The sequence below is a fragment of the Salvelinus alpinus genome, chromosome 18, assembly GCF_045679555.1.
Source record: "Salvelinus alpinus chromosome 18, SLU_Salpinus.1, whole genome shotgun sequence".
Classification (NCBI taxonomy): Eukaryota; Metazoa; Chordata; class Actinopteri; order Salmoniformes; family Salmonidae; genus Salvelinus; species Salvelinus alpinus.
Genome location: NC_092103.1, coordinates 17163405 through 17179353, shown reverse-complemented (window position 1 = coordinate 17179353; position 15949 = coordinate 17163405). Strand labels below are relative to the sequence as shown.

Here is a 15949-nt window from a genome sequence, read left to right as displayed (position 1 = left end):
TGGACGGCTGAGCAGAAGAGCGATAAGAATCAGTTTCCATCATAATGGCCCCTCGCTTTATGGCCCTCTGCTCTGTTCGCCTCCGCTTACAATGACGTCAGCTTGATTGGGACATTATGCCTGCCGTCGTGCCAGCTCACAGGCCAGAGTCACAGCCTGGTGGCCTAGAAGAGCCTCTCTGGAAACACTGACGTCACACTCCTGACCCTCTGCTTTTCCACTGCTCCCTTTCCTATTTTCCGGGAGCCAGTAGGAGAATCGCAATTGGTTTTCCTTGGTTCCTCCAAGAGGAAAGATGGAAATAAATGAACTTGTATGAAATGACTCTTCTCTAGCATGTCATCATCAGGCAAATGACAATTACAGAAGTGGAATCCCAAAATAATGTGTGAAGTGATAAATAGAATGTAGCTAGTTGTGCTTGACTTTTTATATATAAAAGGATAAGTAGCGTATCAATTTGTGCGCATGCTTTTCTCATCTGAGAAAACCAACAGCAGTTTTCAAAGGAAGTGTGGTGGATTACAAAACTCTTCCCGCAGTAGGATACACCTGAACATCCTCCCCCACAGGAGGCAATCTAGGAGAGGAGCAAATTCCTCCGTTCACCTATTAACGAATTGGTGCTCTCCTACATATGGCGACCGCTTGTTGGTTTCCGGGTCAAGGAGGAAGGAGGAGTGGACAGACCTTTGCCCAATTGAGAATATCTCAGTGTCAGGGAGTGGACGGGAGTGTGTGTGTGTAGAGAATGGAAGATGGCAGGTGCATTTTGAAAGCGCTCTCTCCTCCACCTCCTCCATTTCCCTCCTTGGGGTCATCTCTTTGCCATGTTGTTGCTAGGGAGATTAAGAGGCTAACTAAGATGGGCAAATAAATAGTCACACTCACTTGGGCTGCATGTTATTCTAGCTGTGTACAGAGTGAGAGAGGGGGAGGAGCCGTACGTGCTGATATTAAAATCATGTAGAGTCAGCTCCTGTCACTCACCGCCACCCGACACTGCCCATCTGCCATCCCAGCCCTGTCGTTTAGTCGCCGGTACATAAGGCTGAAGCAGCCATCACAATTAATCCCCTCTAAACCTTCTTTCAAATCCATAACCCTTATTGTATAGATACAGGAAAGGTCTAAAGTCAGCCAGGTCTAAAAATACACCAGAGTGCACTAGATGTTTTTCTGCTCTCGTTGTCCACATAGTAGATGAAAAGAGAATTAGCTAATTGTGTTGTTTTTTAAACATCTGCTAGGCTTATCATCATATCATTGCCCTTGTTGTATGTTACAATCTGCTTTGTGATACCTATATTTTGTGTAGATTAATCTGCCATTCAACCAATGACTACCTGTTCACCATTCTGACTTGTACTTCACACACCTTACACTGGAATGATAGGTATGACTTTGACTTTCTGCGAACTGAAGGTCATTAGGCCAATATTAGGCTATCCCTAGACATTTGAAATATCTTCATGCCTAGAAGAGCCTCCAGGCTTCTGTCATAATGGTCAATTTTTAAGTAAAAAAGAAAAATGATTGCAGGGGAAGTTTGGTAAAACTAATTCCGTCTGAATCGTCCACTGGAAAAACGGACATGCTGTGGTAACATTTATATAACCAACGTTCTATAGTAATACTAGTCCTGTGTGAATAGGATTTAGGGCTCTCCATATTCCAGTCTATCAGGGTTTTGTCCAGGCAAAGGTTGGGATTATGGATCCAGTGCCAGAGAACATAGCCTATCTGGGAGGGCTAGCTCAGTACGGGAGTGTATTGTGTATTATGGGATTTGACTGTGAAAGATTACAGCACAGAGGTCAATATGAAAGTGTGGCCTGACAAAGTAGTGGTCAATTTATTAGAAACATCTGAATATTTGCATGAAAACTTGATAACCTTGTAACATGTTATTTTAACTCCTTTTTATGATGTTCAATGGTGTATTGAAACATCATTGTTTCTTTAGTTTTAAAATATTGATGTTTTCAGCCTTGCTGTTCTCCATCGGAATAACTAATCAGTTTTTATGAAAGTGTCCCACATCTTTAGGGTTATGATTCATTTTTTGTGAATATTTAGTGATTGTCTAAAATGTGTGAGGCTGGTGTTTTCTGCTGCTAGGTTGAGGTTGAGAGGATATTGTAATGCTGATGCTCACTCGTACAGACATCACCTGGATGGCCACTTCTCACCCTCAACAGGTTCCTACTCGATGCTTCATCAACACGTGCTCCAGCTGTTGGTCTGCATACATTATTAATGAATTTCAGGCCTTACCTACACATGTCATGTGCTCTTTTTTTTCTGTGGTTGTGGCTGATTGGTGTTTGTGTGACTGGTTCCTGGTCCCTGATTCACCAATTGGCATGCACTGCTGGGTTACACTCAGCAGGATGGATCTGACTGCAGCCTTTCAGGGGATGCCATTGAGGAGACATGAAGTGACCATGGGTTCACAGTCATTGTACACAATGTAGTCTACAGCAATTTGTTTCTGATAAAGCTGTGTGATATCCCTGAAGTAAGTCATGACCAGGGATACTGACTTGCTCTCTCTTTAAAAATAAATTAAAAAACACGTCTTTGACGTTTCTAATGGTTATTTTATGTTTCTTTCTTTTTCAGTAAAGAAAGCCAAGCTGCATGGATCACCGGGTAAGTCCTTAAACTCTTTATTTTGGTGTTATGTCTTTGAATGTTGTCCCAAACTAGGACCCTGTGGGTGTGTCATAAATATTTTAGCTATTTTGACAGTGGGAATTATGGGCACAACACCTGGCGTTAGCGTAATAAACGCAACAAATAAGTTATAGGTATGACGAGGGTTTGACCACTCACTGGCCAATGAAAACCTGCGCCGAAGCTTTTTGAGGTTGTAATAAACAGAGCGGTGTCTGTTTTCTACCTACAAATATAGCTGTTTTTTGAACGGTTTAAGCTACAAAATATTATGACCCCGTCACTGAAAGATGAGACTCGCAGGAACACGTATTGCCTGATGATCTTCTGAATTTCCCAATATATTTGATGCATTTGTCACTGTAAACCATACTTCCTTATGATTGAAGTACTGTCAAAAGTACTGTCAGGCTGATTTGGCACTGGTGCATGTTTTTAAGGACACACCTCAGATATTGCCATCCCTCCCACCTCAGCTCAAGCGAGCACATGAACTAGGTAAATTACCAATCCTGCTGCAAGGGTTGGAAAATAGCAGAGCACCGGCTTTAACAAGTAGATATTGCCAACAAGCGCGTTTGACAATTGCCAGCCTAAAAATAGAGGTATTACCGAGGTATTTGAAATGGCCACGGAATGATTTTCAATACTGTCAATGCCGTTGAAACAATTTATTTGAAGTTTTCATTACATTTGAATATTTGTAGTTAAGTAAATACCTGCAGTGAACTTGTGCGATCGTTGGAGGTAAAGCAGGTTGCGTTCTTCATTTCACCTGTCACATTATGAAGCTTACCGGTAGCCTTCAGTCTAGGGCTGTCCCGACTAAAATAAAATCTTGGTCCAATCGATTGGTCGAAATTTTTAAACATGTATTTTTCCAAATATAGACACACCCTATGTGTTTTTAATGAAATCAACTATATGCATTGAGCTTGTCTGATGCTTAAAGCTTACGGTTTGATGAAATAAGACAAATGCCTCACAAGGGCGCCAGAGATCTAGATAACCAGAAGAAAAAAAACTTAACCTGACCCAACTATTCTCCTCTAGCTCCTGCTGGCTTTTGCGGATTCTGCTATTACTCTCCTGAAGTTGCTTGTAATACGCTACACGAGGAGTTGGGAACCTTTCTCATATTGAATGCCAATTTATCTTTTCTACCGATCTGTGTGCCAGTTATGGTTTTCATATGCACATTTTGGTGTAACAGATTCATTTAATTTATAATAACTTCATATCTCAAAATAATTGTCACGTGGTTAATCAAAATTTCATAAAAATCTAAATGAAAATGATAAACCTAAAAAAGTAAATTCTATTGCCATTGCCAACTATGTAGACATAGCCTACATAAAGCCAACAAATAAAAACATTGCAGCCTGCAGGTAGAAAAAATCCCATACAACCTCCCGAGTGGTGCAGTGGTCTTAGGCACTGCATCGCTGTGCCACTAGAGATTCTGGGTTCGAGTCCAGGCTCTGTCGCAGCCGGCCACGCCCAGGAGACCCATGGAGCGGCGCACAATTGGCCCAGCGTCGTCCGGGTTAGGGGAGGGTTAGGCGACCGCTAACACGGTCGCTAGGTGTACAGTGCTTCCTCCGACACATTGGTGCAGCTGGCTTCTGGGTTAAGTGGGCATTTGCAGCAGTGCGGCTTGGTTGGGTTTTGTTTCGGAGGACGCACAGCTCTCGACCTTTGCCTTTCCCGAGTCCGTATGGGAGTTGCAGCGATGAGAAAAGACTGTAACTACCAATTTGTATACCACAAAATTGGGAAGAAAAAGGGGTAAAAAAAATGTTTTGCCAACACCTCTCTACAACGAACTTGAAACTTTGTATCAACTATTAAGTTGGGTTCAGTCATGACGCTTGTGCTAGTGAACTTGCAACATTGTATAAAATATTCTGGGCTCTCAGTTTCCTGTGCCAGTGAGCTCGGGACAGACACAGCTCTATGCTATTTGTGCAAGGGATAAGAAGCAGTGCTTGACTTGGGCAGGAGCCTCAAATGTTCTACTGCTTGAGCTCCTGTTCCTCTTATGGAATATTAGCTCAAAAGTATTATGGATCTCCTGCACCTAAATATAAACAGTACCAGCACCTAAAATGAGTACCGGAACCTATTTCAGTCCAAGTCAAGCTGTTCTGGATGACTGTGTGATAACGCTCTCGGTAGCCGATGTGAGCAAGACCTTTAAACAGGTCAACATTCACAAAGCCACAGGGCCAGATGGATTACCAGGGCATGTACTCAAAGCATGCTCTGACCAACTGGCAAGTGTCTTCACTGACATTTTCAATCTCTCCCTCACCGAGTCTGTAATACCTACATGTTTCAAGCAGACCACCATAGTCCCTGTGCCCAAGGAAGCGAAGGTAACCTGCCTAAATGATTACCGCCCGGTGGCACTCACGTCGGTAGCCATGAAGTGCTTTGAAAGACTGGTCATGGCTCACATCAACAGCATCTCCCGGATACCCTAGACCCACTCCAATTCGAATACCGCCCCAACAGATCCACAGATGCCGCAATCTCAATCGCACTACACACTGCCCGTTCCCACCTGGACAAAAGGAACACCTATGTGAGAATGATGTTCATTGACTACAGCTCAGCGTTCAACACCATAGTGCCCACGAAGCTCATCACTAAGCTAAGGACCCTGTGACTAAACACCTCCCTCTGCAACTGGATCCTGGACTCCCTGACGGGCCACCCCCAGGTAGTAAGGGTAGGTAACAACACGTCTGCCGCGCTGATCCTCAACACTGGGGCCCCTCAGAGGTGTGTACTTAGTCCCCTCCTGTAATCCCTGTTCACCCACAACTGCGAGACCAAACACGACTCCATCACCATTAAGTTTGCTGATGACACAACAGTGGTAGGCCTGATCACTGACAACGATGAGAGCCTATAGGGAGGAGGTCAGAGAACTGGCCGTGTGGTGCCAGGACAACAACCTCTAACTCTGTGTGAGCAAGACAAAGGAGTTGACCGTGGACTACAGGAAAATGCGGGCTGAACAGGTCCCCCATTTTACATCGATGGTGCTGTAGTGGAGCGGGTTGAGAGTTTCAAGTTCCTTGGTGTCCACATCACTAACAAACTATTATGGTCCAAACATACCAAGACAGTCGTCAAGATGGCACGACAAAACCTATTCCCCTCAGGAGACTGAAAAAATTTGGCATGGGTCCTCAGATCCTCAAAAGTTTCTACAGCTGCACCATCGAGAGCATCCTGCCCGGTTGCATCACTGCCTGATATGGGAACTGCTTGGCATCTGACCGCAAGGCGCTAAAGAGGGTAGCGAGTACAGCCCATTACATCACTGGGGCCAAGCTTCAAGCAATCCAGGACCTATATAATAGGCTGTGTCAGAGGAAAGCCCATAACATTGTCAGAGACTCCAGTCACCCAAGTCGTAGACTGTTTTCTCCGCTGCCGCACGGCAAGCGGTGCCGGGGCGTCAAGTCTAGGACCAAAAGGCTCCTTGGCAGCTTCTACCCCCAAGCCATAAGACTGCTGAACAATTAATCAAATGACCCCCCCCCCCCCCCCCCCTCCCCTCTTTGTTTTGTACACTGCTGCTACTTGCTGTTTGTTATCTATGCATAGTCACTTCACCCCTACCTACATACCAACAAATTACCTAACCTGTACCCCCGCACATTGACTCTGTACCGGTACACCCTGTGTATATAGCCTTGTTATTGTGTTTTTATTTTATATATTTTTAAAGTTTATTTGGTAAATATTTTCTTAACTCTTCTTGAACTGTACTGTTGGTTACGGGCTTGTAAGTAAGCATTTCACAGTAAGGTCTACACTTGATGTGTTCGGTGCATGTGACACAGTTTGATTTGATTTTGATAAGAACTAGTCAGGTAGACCTATTTTATTAGGTTTCTACTATTGTAATTCTCAATGGATGTAAAAACATAAATTGTTTGCTTGCTGTTTGAGGTGAAGAAAGCATTACTTTGAGAAGCTCCATAGGTCATTAGTGGTGGTGCGTTAAGCCAATCAGAAAGACTATCAGATCCCCAAATGGGCACATTTTATATGCCTACATTTGCACCTGTAGGCTATGTGTGCGCGTCCTTACTCAACATTGACAGGAGCGCTCCAAACAAAAGACAATGACTAAATTGACTACTCGTAAATTAAATAAACCAAAACTTGTTTCTCACAAATGCATCAACATCAATTAAATGTACAATATCAAACAAGATAATTATAAATCATAAGACAGTTAAGTATATTCTTCTGTATATCAAATTATATATACATGAACTGTCGTAGAAAATCACTTCAAATATAACTCTTACAAGAACTTTGTGAACTCAAATAAGATTTTTAATACAAATTGTATCACAATCTGGAATGTCCGCGGAACACACCCCGCTTCCCAACCCCGGTTCCAACATTTATACATAAATAGCATATGGGTCCACCCCATATGCAAATAAGCATACTTCCCCTAATTTTCCCTGCCATCATTATCTTTTTAGTTCAGGCTTCCTGCTTGTTCACGCCTACTAACGCCCATATCTGCTTTCAATTAGTTTATAATGGTGACCGGACCCTCCATCCTAGTGTGTCAGCATAATGTGTCAATGTACTCTTTGTTTTGTTTGCCTTTATTGGAATCAGCAGATTCAGCCTTATAGGCCTTCCTTTTAGAAGCAGCTGACTATGGATCCCTCTATCTTTAGTGTGTCAGCATAATGTGTCAATGTACTCTTTGTTTTGTTTGCCTTTATTGGAATCAGCAGATTCAGCCTTATAGGCCTTCCTTTTAGAAGCAGCTGACTATGGATCCCTCTATCTTTAGTGTGTCAGGTCAGCAGACCATGTGTTCTCTCCCTTTCATTAGTGTCAGGTCAGCAGACCATGTGTCTAATTGTCCTAGGCATATTTCTCTGATGTTTGTCTTATTGGAATTGTCAGACTATATGTCTCTTCTACCATTAGCATCCAGTTGCCTTATGTTACTACTACAATCCCCCCTCTGGGGCTATTTAGCCACATAAATGATACAAATAAGACTTTGGGATAGTAAAAGAAAATACCTATGATAAACAAGAAAATACAAAAAATAAAAACAAAGTGAAGCATATAAACCAACTAGACCAAACATCTCCAATGTGAAATAGGAGTAAAAGATCTAATCAGAAACATAAAAAACAAAAACTAACTAGACCAAACATCTCCAATATTCATAAGAGTAATAGATCAAATTTGGTATAAAAAATATAAGGACAAAATATTACATATTTGATGAAGCATGAGCGTGTAGGTACATAGCCTTGCCTGAGGTTATCTCAGTTATGTGAAAATCAAAATAATACAAGGAGTATAATAATAAATGAATAAGAAAAAAATCAAAGACCTACATGCAGTTACAAAAGAAAATTGACACAACATCATTCTAAATTTAAGCATTTCAACATGATCCTCCCTCGCAGACACCTCTCTAATAAAGTGATATCAATGATACCAACCTTTGTTTAGAAGATTAAGGACATGGTCCATAGACACTTGTAACCGGAATACCCTTTGTTACCTAACATGTTTTTTTTGAAATTAACCTAGTTTTTAGAAGGCATAACTAGCTTTAATTAAAGGAAACCATATATATAGTCATTGATATACATAACTAAAAATTCAACCAAACATACAGAAACACAAGGCCTTAAACAAAAATAGATATACTAAAATCCTTACATAGGAGCACAGTCCTCATCCTGACATATTCTACAATCACCTCTTTGACATTTTGCGCAAAACACGGGGTCTCCGTGATGGTCATGGCCTTCCACATTAAATTTTGTGCACCACTTGCACCTACGGCGCAAATGACACTTTTTGTGGACATGTACCAGTAGACAGTCGTCTGAATTTGGGAATACAGCATATACAGGCAGACCATCCTTACTGAAATCATGGCAAGCATAACCACCTCCCGGCATCACTCCATAGAGACAGTTTGGATTGCCAAAGGGGCAGTCCAGAGGTCCACCAACTGCATTGCAAAGTTTTCCATATTTATTGGTATAATGGCCTGGGCTCCCAGGTACAGGATTAATTATCACTGGAGGGTCAGCACTCCTTACAGACATCTGTTTAACTGTTGTCTGGACCACAAGTGATTTTATCAAAGGTAAAACACAACAAAATACAAGACCCAGAGCCAATAACCCCCCTCCCAGCACAATAGCCATCCTAGCAAACACAGCTCCCCACTTTCCTAATGCTAGATCCAACCAATCCCAAACATGAGAGTCAAACCCAGCATTTGCCTTAACCTCAGCTCGTAAACCTTTAAGTTTAGCCATAGCGATAGCGAAGGATCCATTAGGTGCAGTGTTATTGGGAAGAAAAGTGCAACAATCATCTCCAAACATAACACAAACTCCACCCTTCTCCGCTAATAGCCAATTGAGAGCCTGTCTGTTTTGCCAAGTCATTTTACTGGTAGCCTGTACCTGTTCCCCCAACGCTGTTAGAGCCGAGTCGGTATAGTTAATAAATCTCTGTTGGTTATAATAAATATAATTAATCCACTCTAAATTCTTATTAGGTGTTATCCACAAAAAGATTGATTCAAATCCTGATTTAATCTCATCTCTTGCTTTGTACTCGTTAGGAACACCTCTAGGTTGGCCTATTGCATCCAAATAGACCTTGGGGTCAGACTCATATTCTCTTTTTACTCTATTTTTAGTATTTTGTTGCCTAGCATCACTAGGATCCCATTCAATGATAGTTATCTGTTGAATCAACCTAACTCTTGCACAGAGACCTGTCCATCCCTTTGGCAATGTTGCCCTTAATCTCTTTCCCCCACATATCCAGAAGAAATCTGCAACTACCTTGGTCTGTTCTTCATATGGTGCAATTAAAGGTAGTGCTAGAGTTTGATTTTGACAACTATCATGAATGACCACTTTTCCCACCCAACTTCCAGCTGCTTGATAAGTAGCCCTTCTTGGAGTGTCTGCATTCCATGTGGTATCCGTAGTTAAGTGCCATGTGATCTCGCATTGACCTTTAAACTTCCCCATCTCATTCTGTCCTTTTGTGCTGTTAAAACATTCATATGTTTGTTGATAATCTATCCGATATTTATGTGGGACCTCTAGCTTCTGTACTTCCATCCTTATATCCAATTCTTTACACCACTTTCCCCAACCAGTTTGATTGTAATACTGATGATAATATGGATTACCCAAATATGACAAACATTCAGCTGGGCAATAAGGCCTTTCTGGTCTACTCAAATGACAAAAGTTCTTATTAAATTCAGCACAGTCCTTGTAATCATAAGGACTTGGTACCACCACTAATTCTGTCAGCGGAGAGGGTGCACATAGTAAGCAATTTGTCAATTTTAATTTCATTGCTGTATATTGAGCCCATTCATACCATTCATTTCCTACTAATTTCTTCAATGATTTGTCCTTGTATAGTTCTGGGGTTAAAGCATCAGTTGGAGTCACATTGTCCTTTTCTCGAGGCAGATTGTTAGTGTTTTTCAGAAAGTTCCAAATGTCAGTAAAAAACCCTTTTGGTTCTGATGCCTCAGGTTTCTTTGTGGGTACATTAGACTGTTTGTTAATAGCAATGGATGATACCTTGGTAGTAACTGCTGTAATCCTTGCAGCAATTTCCACTGTTGTTGTCGTTTTAGTTATCACCAGCTCTTCCTGTTTAGGTATTGGCGTAGGACCAATTCTAATGACTGTGGTGCTACTCCCTTTGGTCAATCTGGTTCTCGTTATTTCAACTATTAAGTCTTCACCTTCAACTGGTTCAATCTGATTCATGGTGAGCACCCACTCGTCTACTTCTTTGGTTAATGTCAGGTCACATCCTTTTGGGTCCCAAATGACTTCTCCCTTTGTTTGGTGATGTGTCCATCCACAGAATGCAATCTCAGGTAGAGGCTTGATCCTTTTGATTGAGATTGTCTTCTGTTCTCCTGTTTCAGTTATGAGTTGAGGTGGAACAGAGATTCTAACCTTGTCAGTCTTTTTTAATTGTTCGGCTGATTCCTCTCTTCTCTTCCTGCTTCCACCATACTTCTTGATTGTGTGTGAGTCTGTTGTTACTGTACTAGTGTTGATTATTATTTTTGCTATGTCAATGTCTTTCTTCTGCCGTTCTAACTTCAATTGTTTGTTAGGGGGACCCTTCAAGAGTTGAAAAGTCAATTGTGGGGAAATCCCCTTCCCTCTCTTGTGATGCTTCTCTTCCTGTTTCTTCCCCTGAGGCTCCCTCCTCAGGCCGAACTGGGCTTTCATCTGGAAGGGTATCAATTTCAGGGAAGAGATGTTCCCATTCTGCAGGTGGTACTTCGGGATCCCATTGTGGAGGGCTTCTATCAAAGAGGTCTGCCACAGCAGGTATGTCATCAGGAGTAACAGGCATGTTACTCCCCCCCATTTCTGGGCTCTCTGACCATACCTGAGGAAGCTGTGGTTGTTTGTCCCTTTCCTGTTTAGACTGTTTTCCCCTGGTACTTCTTCTGAGATTTTGAATTGATGCACTCGTCGTATCTTGGCTTGTATCTGGTCTGCCATTTTCTTGACTCCTCCCTGGTGTTTTGATCGTTTCCTCTGCTCCTGCTCCCTCTGGGCTCCCGCCTGGTGTATCAGCATCCTCTGTGTTCTCATCTCTATGTGGTTGTATCCTTTTCTCTGTTGGGACTCGTGTGCAGTGGTTTAGATGATACCACGTCTTGCTTCCTTTCACCTGGACTGCTGTTTTTGTGGCTGCGGCCACCTCGTAGGGTCCTTCTCTCCTCGGCTGATCCCACTTCCTTCGGAACACTCGAACGTAGACCAGATCTCCTGGTATCACTGGGAGAGGTCCTTCAGGTCCAGGCTCCGGCACCGTCTTTTTCTCCTGTGAATATATAGCTTTGTGTATGTTGGTTAGATACATCACATACGATTTTAATTCACTTTGCAATATATCCAAGGAGGGACCTTTATACAATCCTCCTAACATTGGTATAGGCATGGGTCGACCCGTAAGCATTTCATGCGGCGATAGATGCGTGTTTCTGTTAGTTTCCATGCGGCAACTCATTAGTGCAAGCGGTAAAGCATCCACCCAATTAAGCCCTGTAGATCTACAAATCTTTGTTATCTTGTTTTTCAGAAAACCGTTAACTCTCTCAACCATCCCCTGCGATTGGGGATGATAGACACATCCCAGCCTTTGTTTCATCCTTAGCTGCTGTATTATTGTTTTTACAACTTTTTGTATAAACGCTGAACCATTGTCTGAGCTAATTTCGGACGGAATCCCGAATCTGGGAATTACTTCTGTTGATAAGAATTTTATCACTGTTCTTGACCCCTGATCCACTGATGGTACTGCTTCCACCCATCTGCTGAACCTGTCTATGATAACTAACATGTACCTTTTACCCCTTATAGGTTTTATCATGTCTACATAGTCCATCACAATATGTCTAAACGGGCCTTCTGGAACCGGTATGTGACCTATAGGCGTAGCTATACCTTTACGTATGTTGTTTTTTGCACATATATCACATTTTGACAAAATCTCATCTACTGTTGCCTGTAGATAAGGTGACCAAAAACCTTGTTTTTTGATTTTTCTTATCACCTCCCCCCTTGCACAATGATCAATATCATGTGCATCATTAATAAGTAGCGTCAGTAGAGTGGTGGTGGCCAATATGGCACCATCATGTGTTCTCCATATCCCATGTCTATCTACCGAGGCCCCCCTCTGTAGCCAGGTATTCTGTTCAGTAATACCAGCACGAGCCTGAATTTGAATTAGCTCAGCCGGAGATGTAAGAGGTGCAATAGCAACCATGTCCATTAATGGTGCAATGAGAATAGGAACAATACATTTAGATGCTTTTTTGGCAGCTTCATCCGCTGCATTATTGCCCCTAATAACAAAATCATTACCTTTTTTGTGCGCTTGACACTTGATTATAGCTAACTTCCGAGGATACATTAATGCTGTCATTAATTTAACAATTTGAGCATGATGTTGGATGGGAGTTCCATCACTCTTTCGAAAACCTCTCTGTTTCCAGACTGCACCAAACAAATGACATACGCCGTGTGCGTAAGCGGAATCAGTATAGATATTAACGGTTTTACCTCTTCCTAGCCCACATGCTGCAGTCAGAGCCTGTAATTCAGCTAGCTGGGCAGAGCAAGGCTGAGGACAATGCTCTAATATTTCCTCAGTGAAAGCTTTCCCCTTTTGCTTAACTACCGCAAACCCTGCATGAGTACCTGTATAATCTTTAAAACAAGAACCATCTACAAAGTAACTTTCCAGGTCATATCCCTCTTGACCTATTAATGGAATTGATTCTAAGTCTGGACGTAGTTTGGTAAATGTTAAAGCCTCGGCTACACAATCATGTGCTTCTCCTTCAAAATCAAATGGAATCCTTTCTGCCGGATTCACAGTGTTACATCTTTTAATGAGAACATCAGGGTACGTGAGTAAGCTCATATAATCCATCGTCCTTGCATTAGTTAACACAAATTTACCCTGTTCTATCAACTCCACTATTTTATGATGAGTGCTGATAATCACCGGATACCCCATGGTTATAGTTGATGCTTTGTCATATGCATAATGCAATGCCGCTAATCCCTGATAACACGGTGGGTATCCCTGAGCTACCGGATCCAATTTAGAGCTATAATAAGCAATAGGTTGTTTCTTCCTACCACTACAAGTTTCTTGCATAAGAACAGCTGCTGCATAATTGTTGCACCTGTTTGCGACGTATAACAAGAATGGTTTAGTGTAATCTGGGGTGGCTAGAGCTGGTGCTGTTTGCATTTCTGTTTTAAGTGTTTCAAATGCAACCAACGCATCAGTGTTCCAATCTAGTCTTGCTCTTAGATTAAGCTGTCCAGCTTCTTTCATTATTTCTCTCAGAGGAGCTGTTTTAACTACATACTCTTCTATCCAATCAGAACTAAATCCTGTCATTCCCAAAAAGGTCATCATTTGAGCTACCGTTTGTGGTAACGGTGCTTTGCTAATACCCTCTAGCTGTCCAGGAGCTATTGCTTTAGTTCCATGAGCTATTGTTCTACCTAAGTACTCAACCTGAGGTTGACAGTACTGTAGTTTTGTTTTAGAGACTTTGTGTCCTCCTTCTGCTAAGCGTTGCAGTACTTTTAGTGAGTCAGAATGACATTGTTCCAAAGTTGAGGCACAGATCAACAGGTCATCCACATATTGGATCAGTGTGCCATCTAACATTAATTCTTCCAGGTCTGCTCTCAATATCTGATTGAAAAAATGTGGACTATCCTTAAAACCCTGTGGGGTCCTAGTATAAGACAAAGTTTTGCCCCTATATCTAAATGCAAACAAATGTCTGCACTCCTCCGCCAGGGGTATACTAAAAAACGCTCCACAGAGGTCAATAACCGTGAAGTATTTGGCCTCCGGGGGAACATTGGTCAGCAGAGTGTGAGGGTTTGGGACTTCAGCAGGACAATCCTGCACTATATCGTTAACAGCTCTTAGATCATGGACCAGTCTCCATTTTTTACCATCGGCTTTAAGAACAGGTAGCAAGGGTGTATTGCAATCACTGGGCATCTCTATCAATACTCCTGCCCTGAGCAGTCCTTCTATTGTCAATCTTATTCCTTCTTCAGCCTCAGGCTTCATAGGATACTGGGTTTTCCATGGAAGTTTGGCATTAGGTTTTATTTTGACAGAAACGGGACTAGCAGATTTAACTAGTCCTACGTCTGTATCGTGTTGCGACCATACCTCAGTTGGTATGGTTTTCTCCATTTCTGCTCTAAGTTCACTGATTAATCCTATTCCTTCACCTAACACTACCTGCTGGCCTGCACTAACCTCTACCTCCCTTGGATCACCAATCAACATAGTAGTGGTAACTATTTTGATGAATGATTTATCCTTTGAATGAAAGATTAGTGGATTGTCAGTTTTATCCCACTTCTGTTTCCCAACTTCCTTCATCATCGATCCTAGATCTTTAGATGTATAACCCTGATTTATCAGTAAAGTAATGTGAGGAACAGAGTCAGAGACATTGAACCATGTCTTCACAAATTCAGACCCGGCTCCATCCATCACATCCATTGCGGCTCCCTGCTTTCCAATAACTATAATTTGAGACATTATTGGTGCTTTCCTTCCATATGCCCCCATAACCCAAAGTTGTTCAAGCAATGGGTCCAGATGTGGGTCAAATTGCATTGTGCAATGATATTCAGATTTAGCTCTAACTGCTTTAGGTATTTGGGCCTGGATGAATTTACCCCATTTCCTGACAGTTCTATCCACATCTGCTTCAATGCCTCCTAGCCAATATACATTAGCTGTTCCTTCTGTACCCATCACTGGTAATTGTAATCCTGTTTTTTCAATTATTACTCCATCAGGAGAACATTTAATTTGTAAGCCCAACTTGCATAGTGCGTCTCTTCCTAATAGATTAACTGGTGTTTGATCTGACACTAAAATTGGAATTGTGACTGATTTACCATCAGTCGTTAGCCGAACTGGAGCGGTCATTGGAATTAACTGCGTATTTCCCGAGAATCCTATTGTTTTGGCATATTTACCAGACATGGGGAGATGAGAGGCATAATTTGGACTCACACATGTATAAGTAGCTCCAGTATCTATCATCATGGGTGTACCTCTGTTTTCTATTTGAACCTGCAGTATAGGTTCTTGATCAGCCCTTGTTGTTATTATTGGAAACTGACCCTCCCCTTTGAGATTCCCTGGGCATCCCTAGTTTTGTTGATTAGGCCCTGACCATGTGTTCACAGGACCTGAAGGTTGGTTAGGGTTGCCCTGCCAATCGTTATGTTGATTCCAACCATTCTGATTTTGTTGGAAGTTTGGGGTATTATACGTCGGTGGCGATCTACTATTTCTATTTCCCTCAGTTCGATTCTGCCATGGGCGTGTAGGGCACTCTCGCCTGTTGTGTCCTGGTTGCCTACATCCCCAACAGGTGCCTGGTGGCCCTCGAGAGTCTACAGATCCCTTGCCTTTATCAAATTGTACAGTTTTCTGTTGTTTTTTTCCCCCATTCCAAATCGGGGGCTGTGTGTACACATTTACTACTGGCGGTGCAGGTAACACTTGAGCCCGACCAGGGCCGAACAGCTGTGGCTCTCCTGGGGAGACAGCAGCCATTGTTCCCATCTCTGGCCCAGGGGTAGTGACGACAGCCTGGACTTTCTTT

At 42.3% G+C, this 15949-nt stretch overlaps 1 protein-coding gene across 2 annotated transcripts in view; it reads left to right on the top strand.

Annotated features, from left to right (window-relative positions):
- Positions 1-15949, top strand: part of unc13bb (unc-13 homolog Bb (C. elegans)) — a 117383-nt gene that overhangs the window by 3817 nt on the left and 97617 nt on the right. For both annotated transcript variants that reach the window (XM_071350471.1, XM_071350470.1), the window contains exon 2: positions 2626-2655. In XM_071350471.1, the coding sequence (XP_071206572.1) occupies positions 2626-2655 (30 nt within the window). The remainder of the gene's footprint in view (positions 1-2625; positions 2656-15949) is intronic.